Source organism: Octopus bimaculoides, chromosome 2 (genome assembly GCF_001194135.2).
Source record: "Octopus bimaculoides isolate UCB-OBI-ISO-001 chromosome 2, ASM119413v2, whole genome shotgun sequence".
Classification (NCBI taxonomy): domain Eukaryota; kingdom Metazoa; phylum Mollusca; class Cephalopoda; order Octopoda; family Octopodidae; genus Octopus; species Octopus bimaculoides.
In genome coordinates this window covers 150,985,155-151,005,642 of record NC_068982.1, presented here as the reverse complement: position 1 = coordinate 151,005,642, position 20,488 = coordinate 150,985,155, and the positions used below count along the sequence as shown (strand labels likewise).

At 36.0% G+C, this 20,488-nt stretch overlaps 1 protein-coding gene and 1 long non-coding RNA gene across 8 annotated transcripts in view; one reads left to right on the top strand and one right to left on the bottom strand.

The window, feature by feature from the left end:
* The window catches only part of LOC106874333 (coiled-coil domain-containing protein 171), a 187,288-nt gene that overhangs the window by 21,830 nt on the left and 144,970 nt on the right, over positions 1–20,488 (top strand). For 6 of the 7 annotated variants that reach the window (XM_014922033.2, XM_014922031.2, XM_014922027.2 and 3 more), the window contains 2 exons: positions 11,105–11,276; positions 18,710–18,789. In XM_014922033.2, the coding sequence (XP_014777519.1) occupies positions 11,162–11,276; positions 18,710–18,789 (195 nt within the window). In that variant the 5' untranslated portion in view covers positions 11,105–11,161. Of the gene's footprint in view, positions 1–6,163; positions 6,292–11,104; positions 11,277–18,709; positions 18,790–20,488 lie in introns of those variants that run through there. The other variant, XM_052965665.1, reaches the window with a different exon arrangement.
* LOC106874335 (uncharacterized) overlaps positions 11,270–20,488 on the bottom strand; it is a 56,732-nt gene continuing 47,513 nt past the window's right edge. The window contains exons 3-4 of the long non-coding RNA XR_001409990.2: positions 15,612–15,653; positions 11,270–14,930 (exon numbers count right to left, since the gene is read on the bottom strand). This is a non-coding gene — a long non-coding RNA (uncharacterized LOC106874335). The remainder of the gene's footprint in view (positions 14,931–15,611; positions 15,654–20,488) is intronic.

The window sequence follows — 20,488 nt, the reverse complement described above, 5'->3', positions numbered from 1 at the left end:
CCAACTTTTCTCTCAGGGCACTTACACTCTGTCATGTATGCACACTGACATTACACATCCAGTGAAGCATACTAGCTTCATTTCTTTCAAGCCTATGTACTCAGCAGTCACAGCCCATATTTCACTGCTGTGTAGCATGGCTGTTCACATACATACATACATCATACAGTCTACCTTTCTCTCTAAGCAAGAGGCCCTTTGTTACCAGCAGAGGTAGGAGCTCTCTGAACTTTGCCCAGACTATTTTTATCCTAACAGCCATGCTCTCAGAGCATCCACCCCTGCTACTGACTTGGTCACCTAGGTAATGGAAGCTATCAACTACTTCTAGTTTTTCCCCCCTGGCATGTGATGGAAGCTCTTTTCTGCACATCTTCGGTATTTACTGCCCCTGTGCATCTGCCACGCACAATACTATCTTCCTAGTTAAGTTTTGTAAATTGGTGGTGAAGAAGTAATTTCTGCATTATACTGCTGTTGCTGGTAAAGCTCTATTCTTTCATTTTACTTCTATTTTTATTCATGTGCATTGTAATCCTTTCCTTTGTTTGTATCCAATTATCTAATTTTCATTTGTTAGGGAAGCATTTAAGTCCTAAATTAACACAGACAGAAAGATTGGAATATTGGGCCAAGTCAGATGAATTCATAATTCATTGAAAATGGTTGAGGTTAATTATTGATGAAAGAGACTGTCTCATTGTCTGGACACAAGTGACCAGCTATCTTTCCTTAATTGCTTGCCAGTTCTACAGAATTCTTAGTTTTATGAGAATAACTTCACTTCTCATTTAGAGTCAATCCCAATTCTCACCAGACAACAATTGTACATTATTTACATTCAACAGATATTTGTCCTCATCTTGTTTGTTGTTAACACAACGTTTTGGCTGATATACTCTCCTGCCTTCTTCAGGTGTCTTGAGGAAATTTCGAACCTGGGTTCTCATTCCTAAGGTATTTTTATTATTATTATTGTTCAGGCCACTGCTTGGAATTGAACTCGGAATCTTGGGATTAGTAGCTTGCGCTCTTAGCCACTAGATTTTCTCCCTGGAATGTGACAGGAGTTGTTCTCTGCACATTTCCAGTTCATTGGAGACAACCGAAGGCTGTCAAAGGATAGGGGACCAGTATTCGGTGGGGGTGAGAGAATAAGGACTTCCGGTATTGTGGTGGGGAGAGGATAGGATTTCCGGTACTGGTGGTGGGATTGGGAGAGCGAGTGAACCACGAAACAGCAATACCAGTGTTAGGAATGGCATATTAATAGTAGATAGAATTTAAAACTCTTAGAATTTTCGGTCAGCCAGTCTGTGACAAAATTAGAGAAATGAATAATTGACGATGTGACAAAGGTAAATCGATGCATGAATAGGTGACGATAAGGGTATTTGTGTGAACTTAAGTTTGTTTTTAAGACGGAAGACGAAAACCATGTTTACAGAACTAAGAGGGGATTATGATCTGTGCTGAAATAGAGGTGATAGATGTACTGAGTTGAAAAAAAGCACAGCAACACTGGTGTTAGGAATGGCATATTAATAGTAGATAGAATATAAAACTTAGAATTTTCAGTCAGCCAATTCGTGACAAAATTAAGAAATGAATAATTGATGTTGTGACAAAGGTAAATAGATGCATGCATACATATATATATGTATATATACATGTGTGCATGTATATGTATATATATATATGTACATATACATGTGTGCATGTATATATATACACTCTCTGAGTGGTTGGCGTTAGGAAGGGCATCCAGCTGTAGAAACTCTGCCAAATTAGACTGGAGCCTGGTGTTGCCATCCGGTTTCACCAGTCCTCAGTCAAATCGTCCAACCCATGCTAGCATGGAAAGCGGACGTTAAACGATGATGATGATGATGATGATGATATATATATATATATATATATATATATTACAGTGTGTGATACGATTTTTGTTCTTGGGTTACAACTGTTACTTCCTATTTGTATATACATATATACTTATATATATTTATATGCATATATATTGTTGTTGTTGTTTTTGTTATTTCTACATGGAAGTGAAACTTACAGATTTTCTGTTTGTTCGAAGCATTGGTTTCCATAGACCAGACATCCTTTAGTGATTTTCAGATATCCACCATCTGTATCAGTGCTTCCTGAGGGATTATCTTATCCCTACTAACCTACAACATATATATTACAGTGTGTGACACAATTTTTGTCCTTGTGTTACAACTGTTATTTCTTATTTGTTTGTCCTAGAAAGTATGAAAATGGCTAATATTTTCCTCAAACTTTGCTTTTGTTACATTTATTCAAACCCCAAGGAATCCCTCTCAGCACATGGCTACGATGTTCCCCTACTACTCCTGCTCATGATCAGAGATGCACATATTGTCAGCCACTAAGAGACATGCTCAAATGATTAAGGCCAAACAACTAACAAGCAAATCTGAAGTATTGAGCAGAATATTTGCTATAATATTTCTGCTTCAGCAACTCAGCACTGAATATGTCTAAAATGGGAAAATAGTCAGTTTCATAACGTTGATGTCCAGGTTACAATAGCAAAGTTTGAAGGGAATAGTAGGCATTGCCTTTGATTTCTAGATAGAAGCAAATAGGAAATAACACTTACTGACCAAAGACAAAAAAAAAATTTTAGGTGGCGAGCTGGCAAAAACGTTAGCACGCCGGGCGAAAAGCTTAGCGGTATTTCATCTACCATTACATCGTGAGTTCAAATTCCTCCGAGGTCAACTTTGCTTTTATCCTTTCAGGGTCGATTAAGTAAGTACCAGTTACGCACTGGGGTCAATGTAATCAACTTAATCCCTTTGTCTGTCCTTGTTTGTCCCCTCTATGTTTAGCCCCCTGTGGGCAATAAAGAAGTATATATATATATATATCTTATTTATATTTATATATATCTTATATATATATATTTTTAAAAATTAAATCAAAGATAAGGATGTTAGCTGTTGCTTATTTTGAAACATTTGTTTATTCCTTTCAATAATTATTGCTGCAAGATAGATCCTATTTGTTACATTTTCTGTTATTTCTTGCCTACCTCACTGAAAAAATACATCTTATCATCAGCTGTTGACCTTCCCTTTACTTTGTTACTTACTACATTCATCCCTATCTTAATCCATCTCTTACTTTCCCCCCAACACATGCTTACAACATTTACCCACCCACTCACACCACCCTCACCTTTCATGTTCCTAACTCTCATCTCTTCATTTCTTCTCTAGCTATTGGATTAAACTGCTGCACATATCCTTTCTATACTGCCAGTCATCACTTCCTCTCCTCTCAGCCACTTTTGTTGACATCCATCCCTCATTCTTGTCATCATCACCCCACTCATACTATCAGCCAGGGGTGTAGCTAATAGGGGAGTGAAAGGAGCATGCAGAGAGACCTTCTACAAGCTGAAATGAGAAGTGAATTGAAAAGGTTTAGCAAATGGTCATGGAAGACCATCATGTAACAATCCAGGAATTTGCTCACAAAGTGGGAATAAGCACAGGACTAGTGCATTCCATTTTAATGGACGATTTGTGCATGCAGAGACTTGGTGAAATTCATCTCCTAGGTGCTGGCAGAGCAGCAGAAGCAACTCTGCATGGAAATCACTCAGGACATGCTGAACTGTGCAAACCATAACCTAGATTTCATGTAGACCATCATCACTGATGATGAGACATGGGCTTATGGTCTCTGCTTGATGCATTTGGTCATTTTCTGTGAAAATGACAATTCAAAGAGCGTGCACTACACATCTGTACTCTAGGTGTAACAGCTGGCAACTAATGTGGCTGCAGAAATTTTCATGCATGCACACAAAAAGTGGCAGCACTTCCCACCCAGAGGATTTTGCCCCCATGGCATTAGTTTTTGGCAAGAAAAATAGATAGAATACTTTTTGAATGCACCTCTTATATATATGTAGATGTGTGTGCACGCGCACATGCGTTTGTGTGTGTATAAGGCAAGCTGGTAGAATCATTAGCACACTGGGTGAAATGTTTAGCAGTATTTCGGCCATCTTTATGTTCTGAGTTCAAATTTCACTGGTCAGCTTTACCTTTTATCCTTTCAGAGTTAATAAAATAAGTCCCAGTTGAGCACTGAGATCGATGTAATCAACTTAAGTACTCCTGGGTAAGAGTATAACAAAAAAAAAAACTTCACCCCTCTGTCAAGCCATTTTGAGCTGGTGTGGCAGAGTTGGCTCATCAGACCAGTATGATCTGAAGCTCAAATTCATGGCCTCAACATCAGACCATGTTTGGTAGAGAGAACATGCTAAGGTCTTCACCTTGCAATGGACTGAACATAGGCAACCTAATCCAATCCAATCCACGTATACATAATGGTAGGTAATCCAGTGTAGGGAAATCCAGGAATTAGCTGCTCCAAATCATAGTCGGAAGGACATAGATCTGTGTCAGCATGCAATAATAGACAAATTGGAAATAAAAAATAAAGCAAAACAGTAAAATTCAAAAGGATGCACACAGTGAATATTGACATTCAGTGTAAGATGGGAAAAAAAAAGAGGTTGGGGTGTAGTGTTTTGAGCATGGCTTTTTGTTAGAAAGTGGAAAGGTCCAGAAAGAAGGAAAAAATAGTCCAAGAAAAATGCATGTGTGGTTGTGCTTTTCTTGGACTATTTCTTCCTTCTCTCCAAGCTTTTCTTCTTTCTGACAAAAAGTCACATTTGAAATGTCACACACCTCCACTTTTTTCCATCTTAAACTGAGCATCAACCTAATACAGGAAACCTCTGGAAGAAGTCCAACATAATGGGCACTAAAATATATATAGCTAAACTGTATCAATGACTTTACAAATTTTCCACAAACAGAAAATTTACAATAAATTCATAATTATATTGTGACACTTGAAAATGATATAGGACTTGAAGAAGCCATTGTTATTTATTCCCTGTCATGTTTCTCTTCAAATGTTTTATTTATATATATTGTGTTGTGTATGTTCAGAAATTATTTTCATGCATAAAAGTTGGTTGTGTTGATTTTTTTTCTTGTTATTGTTTTCCAAAAAGTCTGTTGGAATGCATTGTCACTTTATGACATGAATATAAATGGAAAAATTTATTTTACATTACAGCAAGATGTTCAGGATCAAATTACTCCTGTAACTCAGAAGATTCCTGCATGTGTGTGTATGTGTGTGTGTGTGTATATATATATATATATATATATATATATATATAGGGGAGAATTCACAAAAAAACAAACAAAAGACAAAACAGGTGGTGTAGGCAACAAATAGATGTATTAGTTTAACGCTCGGGAAGTGAAAAAGTCTTTAACGTTTCAAGTCTACACATTTCCACAGAAAGGAGCACAAAACGAAACAAGGAGAGAAAATAAAGAATGTGAAGTAGCTAGCGATATCGTCGTTTACTGTCTACTTTCCATGCTGATCTGGCTAAGTTTCTACAGCTGGATGCCCTTCCTAATGCCAACCACTCCAAGAATGTAGTGGGTGCTTTTTACGTGCCACTAGCATGAAGGCCAATCAGGCGGTACTGGCATCAAACACGCTTCAATGGTGCTTTATACTTGCCACTGGCATGGGAGTCACTGGCAACAACCATGCTCAAATGGTGATTTTTACGTGCCACTGGCACGGGTGCCAATCAGGCGGTACTGTCATCAGCCACAACAATGTCTTCTCTTGACTCAACAGGTCTTCGTAAGCGCACTTTATTGTCCAATGATTGAAGGGAACTCTTAAATGGGCTGGTAAAGTTGCACTGGCATAGGCCACGGTTATGGTCTCACTTGGCTTGCTGGGTCTTCTCAAGCACAGCATATCTCCAAAGGTCTCAGTTACTTGTCATTGCCTCCGTGAGGCCCAACATTCAAAGGTCATGCTTCACCATCTCATCCCAGGTCTTCCTGGGTTTACCTCTTCCACAGGTTCTCTCTACTGCTAGGGTGTGACACTTTTTCACACAGCTGTCCTCATCCATACACAACCCATGACCACATCAGTGCAGTCGTCTCTCTTGCACACCACATCTGATGCTTCTTATGTCCAACTTTCTTTTCAGGGCGCTTACAATCTATCGTGTATGCACACTGACACTACACATCCAGCGGAGCATACTAGCTTCATTCCTTGCAAGCTTATGCATGTCCTCTGCAGTCATGGCCCATGTTTTACTGCCGTGTAGCATGGCTGTTCGCACACATACATCATACAGTCTACCTTTTACTCTGAGCGAGAGGCCCTTTGTCACCAGAAAAGGTAGGAGCTCTCTGAACTTTACCCAGGCTATTCTTATTCTAGCAGCTACACTCTCAGAGCATCCCCCCACCCCGCTACTGACTTGGTCACCTAGGTAATGGAAGCTATCAGCCACTTCTAGTTTTCCCCCCCTGGCATGTGACAGAAGCTGTTCTCTGCACATTTTCAGTTTTTACCTGAGCATTTGCCACACACAAAAACTATCTTCCCAGTTAGCCTTCCTTTGATATTGTTGCACCTATTATGTGTCCATAGCTTACACCGGATACAGCTTATGAAGTTTCTACCTACACCTTTTCTACAGATCTATCTGAAGGGATTTGTGATTTGATTGCCTTCCTACTCATTAAGATTTTGGTTTTTGCTAGATTGACTCTAAGGCCCTTCGATCCTAGACCTTACTTCCACACCTGACACTTCTCCTCTAGTTCTGATAGTGACTCAGCTTTTAAAGTAAGGTCATCAGCATAGAGAAGCTCTGAGGGGCAACCTGCCTTGAATTCCTCTGTTATTGCCTGGAGGACTGTGATGAATAAGAGGGGGCTGAGCACTGATCCTTGGTGGAACCCTACCCGGAATTCTTCACTATACTCATTGCCAACCCTCACCTCACTGACAGCATCCCTGTATATAGCTTGTACAGCTCTCACTAACCACTCATCTATCCCTAGTTTCCTCATTGACCACCAGATAAGGGATCGGGGGACCTTGTCAAAGGCTTTCTCCATGTCAACGAAAGCCAGGTACAGAGGTTTATCTTTGGCTAGGTATTTCTCCTGCAGCTGTCTTACAAGAAATATAGCATCAGTGGTGCCTTTCCTTGGCACAAACCCAAACTGCATCTCTATACTAACTCTCTCCCTAATTAATTGGGCTATGACCCTCTCTGTGACTTTCATTGCCTGATCCAACAATTTGATACCACTGTAATTATTCAGACCTAATGCTACACCAGTCATTGGGTATGACTCAGTCATGTATCACCTATATGGGTGACTAGACTGACCGACACAGTTAGATATTTTGAGCATCTCTGCAGTGATTCCTGATGGACTGAGGGCTTTCACTGTCTTCATACCCTTAATTGCTTTATCTACCAAGGTACTGTCAATTCGGATAGCTGGTCCCTTTGTTGGGTCGACATTCAGCAGACTCTCTTGCGGACACATTTCTCTCCTATGACATCATAATTCTCTCTCACACACTGTCTTTGGTCCTCACAACGCAGAACATTGGCAAAGTTTTTCTTATCTGCTTCCCCTTTGGCTAAGTAAACCTGTCTCTTAGCTTCCCTTATAGCAATCTGATACAAATCACAGCTACCATCATTCTTCCATGCCTGTTTCTTTTCCCTAATGGACCTGTTATGTTGGGTCGAGAGAGGACTTTATACCATCCACAGATCTGGTCAGTAACCCTCAACAGGTTGTCCCGTAGGAAACTCCAGTTGTCTTCCACATCATGTGATGCTGTATCCTCCTATATTTCATCAAAAGCTTCAAGTAATACATCTCTAAATTTCTGTCCATTCACAGGATCCTTAAGCTTCCAGACCCTTCTTCTCCATGCTATATATATATATATATATCATCATCATCATCATTGCTTAACATCCGTTTTCCATTCTGACACAGGTTGGACAATTTAACATAGAACTGGCCAACTGGAGAGCTGTTCAGGCTCCATTTGTCTGTTCTGGCATGGTTTCTATGGCTGGATGCCCTTCCTCATGCCACTCACTTTACAGAGGGTGCTAGGTGCTTTTTACCTGCCACCAGCATAGGTGCATTTATGCAGCACCAGCACAAGCGCATTTTATGTTGCACTGGCACCTGCAAAGGACAAGCATGGATGGCAGTGATTTTACTTAGCTCGATGTGTCTTCTCAAGTACATCAAATCATTACAACTCCCTGTCCCTTGTCATTTCCTCAGTGAGGCCCAGTGTCCAAAGATCCTTTCTCACTACTTCATCCCACATCTTCTTGGGTCTCCTTCTTCCAAGGTTCCCTCCACAATTAGAGCTTGGCACTTCTTTATGCAGCTGTCCTCAGCCATATGCAAATATATATATATATATGTGTGTGTGTGTCTGTGTGTATGTTTATGTATATGTGCGTATGTGTATTCTTCTCAAGCACAACATAATGCCAAAGGTCTACGTCATGCCCCCCCCCACTCACACAAAACCAGAATAAAATGGGAGATTTAGATTAACTTTTTATTGTAACGTCATAATTTCAATAGTCTTTACATGTGTGTTGCTAGTGAATATTTGTATGTTGTGTAGTAATTGCTAGGTAGTCAGTCACATAATCCCCTAGAAACCCAGCTCTTCTGAAGAAAATAGTAATTCAATCCATTGTTATTTACCAACCTCAGTTGGTAAGCAGTGCTAAATAAAAAACTAAATGAAAAATTATTACTTTCTTCTGAAGATTTGAAATCCATCTCCCTTGCAACTACTGCACAACATACTAGTATTCACTAGTAAAACATGTAAGGATTTTGTAATTTATGATGTTATAATAAAAAGGTAATATAAATTTGCTATTTTATTTTTCTCTTTGATATACATTCTATATTATTCACATGTATATACTACCAAAAGAAAATCAGAGGATAAAGTTTTTCTAACACTTGATTAGAATTTGAAAATATATGGACTTTCATAGAGTTCTAAGCATTGGTTAACCATTATGCTATCTCATTCGAATCTGCAATTTCTGAATATATATATATATATATATATATATATATATATATAATGCTGCATGTACACATGTTTGTTTGTGTAGATGTATGTGTCAACCAATAATGGAAACTGTTATTGCTTTGGTTGTCTTGGGACTAAGCAACAACAAAAATGATATTTGTAGTGCAGCTATTTGGCAGAATCAGTTGTGCACTGGAGCTAAATATCATAATACCTTCTTTGTACACTCTTGTGTGTTCCAAGCTGAAATTTACTATAATAAACTTCATTGTGTATTTATCTGGATGTATATTTGTTTTGTGTCCCACTAAAGTGTAGTAGGGAAAAGGGGGACAGAAGAAAGAGAATAAACAATGAAGGAAAGATAGAGGAGGGATAATGATGAGAAAGATGAGAAAGAGAATTATAAGGTGAGAGAGAGATTAAGAGGAAGTAAAGGAAAGGACACTCATGCTACAATGAGACATTTATGAAAATACACACAAACCCGCAAGTCCTAGGCACCTATCATTTGTGCACACACACACACATCTATCAGAGAAGGTGTACTGACAAACATATGGAAATAGACACACTTGTACATATGCATAGATATTCACAAGATTCATGTATATAATAAAACACACCCACACATCTCTCACACTGATTAAGTGCACATGCGCAAGCAAGTGGAGAAATACAAACTCAACAATAGGGAAACACATATATAGATGTAATATATATAATTTTTGAATGAAAATCTGGATGGATAAGTTTAGTAATCATGAATAGATGATCAGAAACTTATTACATGCAGAAATGAATGTTATATTTTAAATATTTGTACAGTATATGCATTGTTTCTTATCATATGAAATGCAGATATTTTTTATAAAATCTTATACTTTTTGTTTCTGTAGTTTGCTTTCTTTTCTTTTCCTTTTTGTTTTTAAATCATATAGCAACAATCTTGATTCTGATTTATTAAACAAATACTAGATTCTCTTTATATATATATAAATAATGTACACACATACATGTGTATATGTGTGTGAATACAGCTCTAATGTCTCACACAAATTATGCAGCATGAATTCTATTATAAATGCTCCAAAGAATCTGTTTTAAATAATAATACATACTAGCAGAATAACAACAATTGGCATTCATGTATCTTTTTCTGTAATAAGCTTTGTTGTATATTATTTTTACATAAATGTTTATCACATAGTTCAATAGTAGAACTAAGAGACTAAGAAGTTCACAAGTTCAATTCCCATAGGGAGGAAAATACACTAAGTTGTTTATTATTTTTATCTTCTGTTATATACTTGTGTGTGTGTGCATGCACACGCACTAAAAGTAAGAAAAATCTGTGGTTTTACATAGAAGAAATGATCAAGTAAATCTGATTGGAAAGAGATTCTTCTCAAAAAATGTAACAAAAAATATGCTTAATTAAGCAGAAATGCCTAAGATATGTACGATGTACTGTACAATGTATATATATATATATATATATATATATATATATATATATATACAATATTTGAAAAATATATATATTTATGGATGCATGCATGCTTAATACATGAAACTTGTAATATATTTTATACAAGAATTTATTTGTATCACCTTAGGAAATATATGCATTGAGCATATATTAAATAAAATTTGTATATATCGCAGTGTGTGTTTCACTGCAACAGCTTTATGTATAGGGCATAATGATATATTCATATTATTTGTATAGAATGCAAACTACATTGCTTATTGACAGAATATGCTACTTTTGGTAAATGAAATTTAATCATAACCCAGCCTAGCAATATATGATGTCGTAACAAGTTTATATCAAATATATGGAATATATGTTATGTTAATTCATGTATTAAATACCAGTTTTAGCTTATTTCTTTTAAAATAACATCATTTTTGATGGTACAAGTATACTAATAAATTTATACATTCATTCTTTCATAAAGTAAAAAAAAATATGGTTCTGGTTATTTCACATAAAATATTTATGAGCTACAACACCTCTGTACTAACTATTGTACCAAATAACATGAAATTTATAAGTTTTGTTTTCTCTTTAAAATGTTTGCTTTTATTTCAGAATTATATCCCAGCACCAATAGAGAAAACATTCCCACTCAATAAAACATTCCCAGATATGGCAGATTTATCGGACTCATTCCTAGGAGAGAGTAACAGTGAAGTTTTCCTTGACTGGAATAAATACCAAATACAAGTGAAAGAACTCCAACTTGACTTAGCATCTGAAAGGGGTAAAGTTATATCAGAGTATTTTGTATTTTACACAAAAACTATTCTTATGATAAATATATCTCTTCAAGTATGCTTTCAGGCATACTGATGATGTTGTACTGTACACCACAAGGTTATAGGCTCCAACTATCATTCACGTAATTATATGGAATTCATTAGTTAGGCACATTCATTTGCTTACAACGGTTTATGTTGTTGAGAAATTCAGCAATATGGATTTAATGGTTATCTAGACTTTTGAAGATTCACAACCTCAACTGATTACTCTAACATTTCGTCAAAATAGCAAATTTCAAACCATGCAATTATAAGAATTTAAACTATCCAATTATAAGAAAATGGGTATAACTTTTTGCTTAATGGTTTAGGAGGAGGAAGGGGCATTCCAATACCCCTCAGTAACATTCTCAGGCTGGTGCAATTGATTTGGTTGATGTTCCGTTTGAACATACGAAGATGGAAATTTCAGAAGGTTGAAAATCTGATTATTGGAAGTGATTAATGCAGGATTTGACATTTAACATGGGGTGGAGAGGCTTGTAGATCTGAATGAAAGTGGTATGTAAGCAGCTAATTCAATGAAGCTGGAGCTGTTGCGATAGAATAGGCAGAGAACAGACAATACATCTGTGGGTTAGAAGTTTTAATTTGTTGGTAAATGAGTTTCTAATTAATCAGGTAATCTTTGTTTAAATGTGGCTTAGGATGTTTGTATACATAGCAGAAAAACAATGTATGTATCTAATGAAAACAAAAACTAAGTCATCATGAAAATTGTATAAAACTGCCTACAACACTATAACAGCTTCCAGACTCAAGAATATATTAAGTAAAAAAATGAAAAAAAAATCATCTAAACATGTTCTTCTATATTTCAATAAATTAGCTGGTTTAGACAGCATTTCAACTACTTCTCAGAAACCTAAACTGTGTTTGTAATTGTTATAGATGAAACTTCAGCAGCCAATTACAATTGAACTTATTTTACATCCCATCAGAGAATCAACTACAGTTGTTAATATCTTTTACTTCAGCATCAACATAAACAACAAAGCAGCCTCTGTGAAGTTACAGCTAGCTTAATCTGTTAGAAATAGCTGCCAAATTTCTTTCAAATGACACCCTGCCTACTGTTTAAAATTAGAAAGTCATATTTCATAGTGTAGTCATAGATACATTATGTCTGAATAAAATAAAAATATTCCCAGTAGGAACATCTTTTATTATTAATTCTACTGGATTAGAGCTGACCTTGGACTAAACAATAAGAAGAAAAGACTCATTAGATAATATAGTCCTTGATACATTACTTGAATATAAAGGCAGGATGGTCATAAATAGAATATCATTGATCTGGTGGACAAGGACTGATCTTAAGCTCAAGAACAACAGTAATGGAGGGCACATTACATAATACAGAGGTGAATAAAGAAAAACATCACTGTTATGTTTGAGTTGCTTCTCATCATAGGTTTGCTGAACCAGGACTATCCTGAAGTTAAGCAATAAGAAAGTAAGAATTATAATTGTTTTGTTTATGATGGACAAGTAAGTAATCTCACCTAAATAATCCTGTAGAAATACTGTTTTATGCTATTTGGATTTACTTTTACCTGATAGGACAACCTTGTCCTATTTAATCTCTTAAATAAGCCTGTATTTCCATGTCAAGTAACATAATTTAATAATTAGGGACACTTGTTGGTGTTAGGAAGGGCATCCAGCTGTAGAAACTTTACCAGATCAGATTGGAGCCTTCTGGCTTGCCAGCCCTCGGTCAAACTGTCCAACCCATGCCAGCATGGAAAGTGGGGACAGTGAATGATGATGATGATGATGATGATGACTGCCCACTGTCTCTTCAAAATAAGGTTGATGCACTTAATGTTTAATTTTGAACTTCTGAGGGTTGATTACTCTAAGGAAAATAGGAACTAAGAGGATGCACCAAAGAGTTTTAGTTATCTGAAGAAAGAAATGGAGAATATTGTGCTTAGAGTTGGGTTTGAGAAATAAAATACAGTAGGGTTGAAGAGAGGAGTTAGGTGAATAAGGAGGGACTTGGACATTGCTGGTAAAGTTTTCTAGTTTATCAGTGAACAAAAACTATTTTAGTAGCAATAGAAGAGACAAAAGGACACAGAATGTTGGCAGGTTAGTCATTACCAGTTCACTAATCAATGAGCTAACTTTTTAAATGCATATCAATCACTTGGGTATTTTTTTTTTTTTCATTATTTTTTTTCCTGCTTCCTCTGCAAATCCTAAAATATTATTATTACCATTTGGCTATACTATTATCATCATCATTACCATGTAGCTGTAATCATACTAGCATCATCAAGAACATAATCATGTGGTTGTAGTAGTAGTGTTATCATCACGAACATCTCCATGTAGTTGCAGTAATAGTTTTATCATCATCATTATCACTGCAATTATTTTTCAATCTATATTCTGTCAACTTGAATAGGGTCTTACCCTCTCTGCTCTTTCTAGTACTCTGTTCAGAATCTCTGAATGTGCTCAATCCTTTCTGCTTGTGTGCAGAGAGAGAGAGCAGTCTGCTTCACTATAATGCTCTGTTATTCATATTTACAACATAATTATTATATTAACATCACTCGCTACATAAATCAAATCTGTAAAAATATATCAGACATTTATGGATTTCATATTTGCTCTTGCCTAATGCAATTTGCCAATCAGCCAGCTAGCCAGCTAGTCAACCTATAAAGCATTTCATGCTAGTGTGAAGAAATAGATGCTGAAACTATTATCATCATTATTGTTGTTGTTGTTAATAATAATAATAATAAGAAGAAGAAGAAGAAGAAGAAGAAGAAGAAGAAGAAGAAGAAGAAGAAGAAGAGGAGGAAGAAGAAGAAGAGGAGGAGGAGGTGGAGAAGAAGAAGAAGAAGAAGAAGAGGAGGAGGAGGAGGAATAAGAGGAGGAGGAGGAAAAAGAAGAGGAAGATGGGGGGGAAGAAGAAGAAGAAGAAGAATTTTTCTAAAATATCTCATTGTTCAAAATGATAATAATAATAATAACAATAATATTTTTACTTGCCACAAGTCCTACAAATGAGAGGACATTACAAAAGCAAATTATCAAGTGATGGGGTTTTTGCAGAATCAGCTGACCCATGCAAGCATGGAAAAATAGACATTACCATGATGATATTGAATTATGGAATAAAAGAAGGAAAAACAATACAACATGGAATTATCATCATTTCGCATCCACTTTCCATGCAAGCATTGATTGAACAGGTCATTACAGTCCAAACCATTTCTTACTTTGAATTACTCTTCTCCTAGCCGGGCCTGGGGAGAATATTCTGCTCGTTCATTTTATTTTAGCATGGTTTCTATGACTGGTTACTTTTCTTGAAGCTAACCATTTTACAGAGCATACTGTTTATTGTGTAATTTGTTGTGACCCCAGCATTAGATAGTTTATCGTGTTCTCAACAAGACGAGTAAAGGGACTGCTCAAATCTACATTGTCACCGCTTATTTACCTACCACTTTATAGAATATACTGGGTGTATTTTATTATGGCACCAGCATTAGTGAAGTTGCCTTATATGCTGCAAAACAAAAAAGTTCTCACTTCTGTATCTTACCTCCATTTGTTCGGAGCTACATGACCTGTAAAGAAGAGGAGAGGGTAATTATAGAAGATGAACTTGGATGAGAGCAGTCCTCTCTTTTTATGATCATATCAGCAACAAAATACATAATGACAATGTATAATAAAAAATGCTAAATAGACAAATAATATAAAATTCTTTATAAACACACACCATAATGTCAAATGTGACTTGTACTGATAAAATATTTGGAGATATCTTTGACAGAATTTGAATTCAGAATGTAAATGAACATGACATATATCACTAAATATAATATCTATAAGAAAGACAGCTTGCCTTTTACAAGACAGTATAAATTATGAAAGACAAACAGTTTACAATGAGAAGACAGTATAAGATATCTAAGACAGTATAGAATCAGGGGATATGTAAGAAAACCTATAGTTTCTTACATATACAATATGTCAGACAACACAGAATGATAAGACAGTATAAGTTATGTAAGGCAACTTCCAATTATAAGATAATATATATAAGAAAAACAACTTGGAGTGATAAGGAATATAAGATATTTTAAGAAGACAAATAATAGTGATAATGTAATATATGTAAGACAACTAACAGTAGCAAAACATTATAAGGTGTGTAAGAAAAACAACTCATAGTAACATGACAGTATATGTATCAATGTCAGTCAATGGTGACAAGATGATATAAGTTATGTAAGACAACTTACAGTGACATTAAAGACAGGCAATCTACAGTGACAAGACGGTATCTGAATGTAAGAAAGATAATGACAGTATAGTAGATGTAAGAATGACAACCTACAATGATAAGACAGTATAAATAAGAAAGACAACCTATTGTGCCAAGACAGTATAAGGTGTGTCAGAAAAACAATGACAATATAGTATAAGACAAACATCTACAGTGATAAGACAATTCCAAATATGTAACATAGACTACATACAGTCACAAATCAGAATAATCTACAATAGCATTACAATATAAGTTAAGAAAAACGACTTATATTAACAAAACAGTTTGTAATATGTAAGACAGGCAGTTTTCAATGATAAGACAATATAGGATATATAAGAAAGACACCTTACAGTGATAGATTAGTATAGTTAAAACATACAACTTATAAAGTGAAGTTCAGGGAAATAGAATAACCTACAGTAATCAGATAGTATAAAATATGAAAAATAAATCAGTGGCAAGACAGTATACACTATGTCAGGCAAGCAGAACAGTATATGATATGACTGTATATGTTATACAACCATGACAGTATAAGGTAACATGACAGACAATATATGTAAGAAAGAAAACTTAGAGTGATTAGGTAGTATAAAACATGTAAGATAGTCAACTTACAGTGACAAGAAAGAAAAAGAAAGACAGATTTAGAGATATCAGAAAATGAATATAAATGGATGAGTAAACTTGGAATTGCAAGGAAGAGGTGTCAAACAAAATTACTATCATTATAAGAGGAATAGAAAAGGGCAGGTTAATCATTATTATTAGAAGACATGAATAAACATTAAATAAATGTCAGAAAAATAGTTAATAAAGAAAATCATCATCGTCATCATCATCATCACTGTTATTTGCATCTTTGTTTTTCTGCAACCAGGTATTTTCAACAGTTATTTGACATTTAGGTCTGGCATCTTGCATTGTTGACCCATTTACATTGAATATTGCTGTGTTGTGTTGCAAAAACACTCTCTTGACTATCGAAGGATCTGCATCTTCAATATTCCACCACAACCCTTTCCTCCACTCTGTTTTTACAATTCACATGTTCAATTTTGTTTTTCTCTACAATTACTTCATGCAATGTCATTTTGCTATGATTATTCTAGATTCTTTCATATGAAATCTGGTATCTGCCATCTCAATTATGTTATCAATCAAAAAATCAGAAAAAAAACTTGATTACAGTTATTTACTAATCAAACTTCTCAAAACCACATAATAAACTTGACTGTTTAATTGTTTATGTTCTATGTTCAATCAGTATTTTTATTTAGTTCCTTCCAACTAAATGTAGTGATAGTAGTAGTGGTAGTAGTAGTGGTAGTAGTAGTTTCAGTAATTACCCATCATACCTAAAAATACCATCAATTCTATCTATCTGTTAGTATGTGAGTGTATCAATATCTGACTCTGTATCCGTATGTGTTGGCATGCCTGTATATTTCTTTGTGTGTTTGTATGTTTCACTGTGTGTCTGTATGTGAATTTGATTGTATGTCTCTATGTACCTGATTGGCTCTCTCTGTGTTTATTTGTGTACGTCTGCATTTCTGTCTGTCTGTCTGTCTGTCTGAATGTATGTATGTTTGATAATTTCTGTGTGTGTGTGTGTGTGTGTGTATCTGTCTGTCTTTGTGTGCTTCTCTATATGTCTGCTTGTATGCTTGTCTATGTGTGTGTGTGTCTGTGTCTGTCTGTGTCTATTTGTCTCTGTGTGTGTGTGTGTGTGTGTGTATGTGTGTGTGCACCTGTCTATCTGTCTTCAAAGGATCCAACCATTACAGTACTCCATCAATTTTATGCTAGAGTGGAAACGGCGCAAGACTGGGGTGACATTGTCGAGTCAGATGTCTTGGAGGTGTTCCATGAACCGGTCAGCCAAGCGGCGTCCCAGTTGCCCAATGTATAGAGAAGGGCAGAGAGAGCAGGAGATATATGTATATATATGTGTGTGTATATCATCATCATCATCGTTTAACGTCCGCTTTCCATGCTAGCATGGGTTGGACGATTTGACTGAGGACTGGTGAAACCGGATGGCAACACCAGGCTCCAATCTAATTTGGCAGAGTTTCTACAGCTGGATGCCCTTCCTAACACCATATATATATATATATATATATATATATATATATATATATGATATATATCATAAATATATCTATATGTGTGTGTGTGTGTATGTGTGTATATATAAATGTAAGTCGCAGGATATGGATTCAAGTAATCCGGTAGAACTCATAAAAAAAGCTCTTTAATGTATCATTCTACAAAACATATAGAATATATAGTATGATACAATACAAGAGAAAACGATAAGGAGTATATAAAGTCGTAAATGACAGAGATATAGTTTGATGAAATTTTATTGAACAATAAGAAAATTCTAATATCACAACAAAATGTTTTGTAACTTAAAAGCATGTAAATAATTTGTATTATATTTTCTTATTGTTAAATAAAATTCCATCAAAATATTCCTCTGTCATTTATGACTTTATATATTTGTATCTGTACATATATACATAGATGGATGCATATAAAGATTATTATATAGTGGCTTCCTGCACCAGAAGGGGAAGATTGGCAAAGCATATATAAATATTTGCATAAATATGTATGTGTATGTGTTTGGTGGTTGTAAATAATGACCTTGCTGCTCCAGCAGAAAGCACGCCATGCTTCTTGATATGTTTCCACATGCACTCTTTGTAAACAAAATGCCAACTTGTTTCTAGTTCTCCACATAACCATGACTGGGCTGTATTATTGTTGAATTGACTGAGAGATTATTACCTTGATTAGAAATAGGTTGGGTTTGGCTTTGAGGTACAATCCTCATATTTCATAACAGTTAATATTTCTTATTGAGGAGGGTATCCAGCTATAGGTAATTCTGCTCCAGCCATACACTCATCTGACCCATGCCAGCATAGAAAAGTAAATGTTAAAGCAATGACAATAAATGTATATTTATTCTCTTCCTCCTCTCCACTTTCTCTCTCTATTTTCATTTAATTTTTCATTTTATTTTCTTTGCTATTTTCTTCTTACCAAACCCAGAGAATGCTTTACAGAGCCGGAGGAAATGGAATAACCTTATCACAGAAAAGCTAGAATTGACAGCAAAAATGAACAATGAAGTAAGCATTTTATAAATTACTTCCCTACTTTTGTCGATCTTTCTCTATCTGCATAATTCTATCTTTGTTTACTTCCTTTGTTTACTTCCTTTCTTGGAGACTTATTGATTTCCTTTTTTCTCTCTTTGTTCTTTCTTTCTGTTCTTAATTATGTACCTACATATTTGTGAGTGTGTATGCTTGTGTGTATATATAAGTATATTTCTATATGTATGTTATGTGTGTGCATATGGCATTCAATTGGCATGTTAGACACAATACCTTGTAATATTCCTTTTGGTCTTTGTGCTCTGAGTTCAAGTCCCAACCAGGTCAACTTTGCAATTTATTTTTTTTGAGATCATTACATTAAGTACCAGTCTAGGGTGGTGGATTGGTAGAATGATATAGCATCAAATAAGATGCCTTGTAACATCTTTTTCAGCTCTGTGCATCCTAAGTTCAAAATCCATTATCTATAATTGGAAAATTTCAGCACATTGAAGCCCAGTAAAAATGAAGCAGGACTGACTCAAGAAATCCTTAAGGAAGTACACCCAGGTCACTTCCAAGCTACGTGCACTCAAATAAATATTTTTTAAAAATCAGTGTGTGTGTGTGTTGCGGAAATTTAAACAAATGTGAATACATTTTGTTATTCTCTTTGTACACAGTAAAATAAATGAAATACAAAGCATCCTTCTTCTGCCCACTATGAAAGGCGAAAAAATTCTATTTTTAACTATTTTTTCTTTGTTTTTCTAATACAAACTGTTCATCATCATCATCATCATCATCATCATCATCATCATCGTTTAACGTCCGTTTTCCATGCTGCAATGTGTTGGACGGTTTGACTGAGGTCTGGAGAGCCAGTGGCTGCACCAGTCTCCAATCTGATCTGGCAATGTTTCTACAGTTGGATGCCCTTCCTAATGCCAACCACTCCGAGAGTGTAGCAGGTGCTTTTTATGTGCCACTGGCACAGGAGCCAATCAGTGGGTACTGGCATAGCCACGTTCAGATGGTGCCTTTTACATTCCACTGGCACGGGAGCCAATCAGGTGGCCCTGGCATCAATCACATTCAGATGCATGCTACCGACATGGAAGTCAGTCAGGGCAGTACTGGCATTGGCCATGTTCGGCTGATGCATTTTACATGCCACCGGACCAGGAGCCAGTCAGGGGGAACTGGCCACAACTACGATTTTGGTTTTACTTGACTTAACAGGTCTTCTCAAGCATATCATAATGCCCAATGAATCAAGGGTACTCTTAAATGGGCTGGACATGCCATGCTTCACCACTTCATCTCATATCTTCCTGGGTCTACCTCTTCCATAGGTTCCTTCCACAGTGGCACTTCCTCACACAGTTGTTCTCATCCATGTGTAACACATGACCATACCAGTGCAGTCGTCTCTCTTGCACACCACATTTGATGCTTCTTACGTCCAACTTTTCTCTCAGGGCGCTCACACTCTACTGTGTATGCATACTGACATTACACATCCAGCAGATCATACTAGCTTCATTTCTTGCAAGCCTGCACATGTCTTCAGCAGTCATGGCCCATGTTTCACTGCCGTGTAGCATGTCAGTTCGCCCACATGCATCGTACAGTCTACCTTTCATCCTGAGTGAGAGGCCCTTAGTTGCCAGCAGAAATATTTACTCACACCCTAGCAGTTGAGGGAACCTGTGAAAGAGGTAGGCTC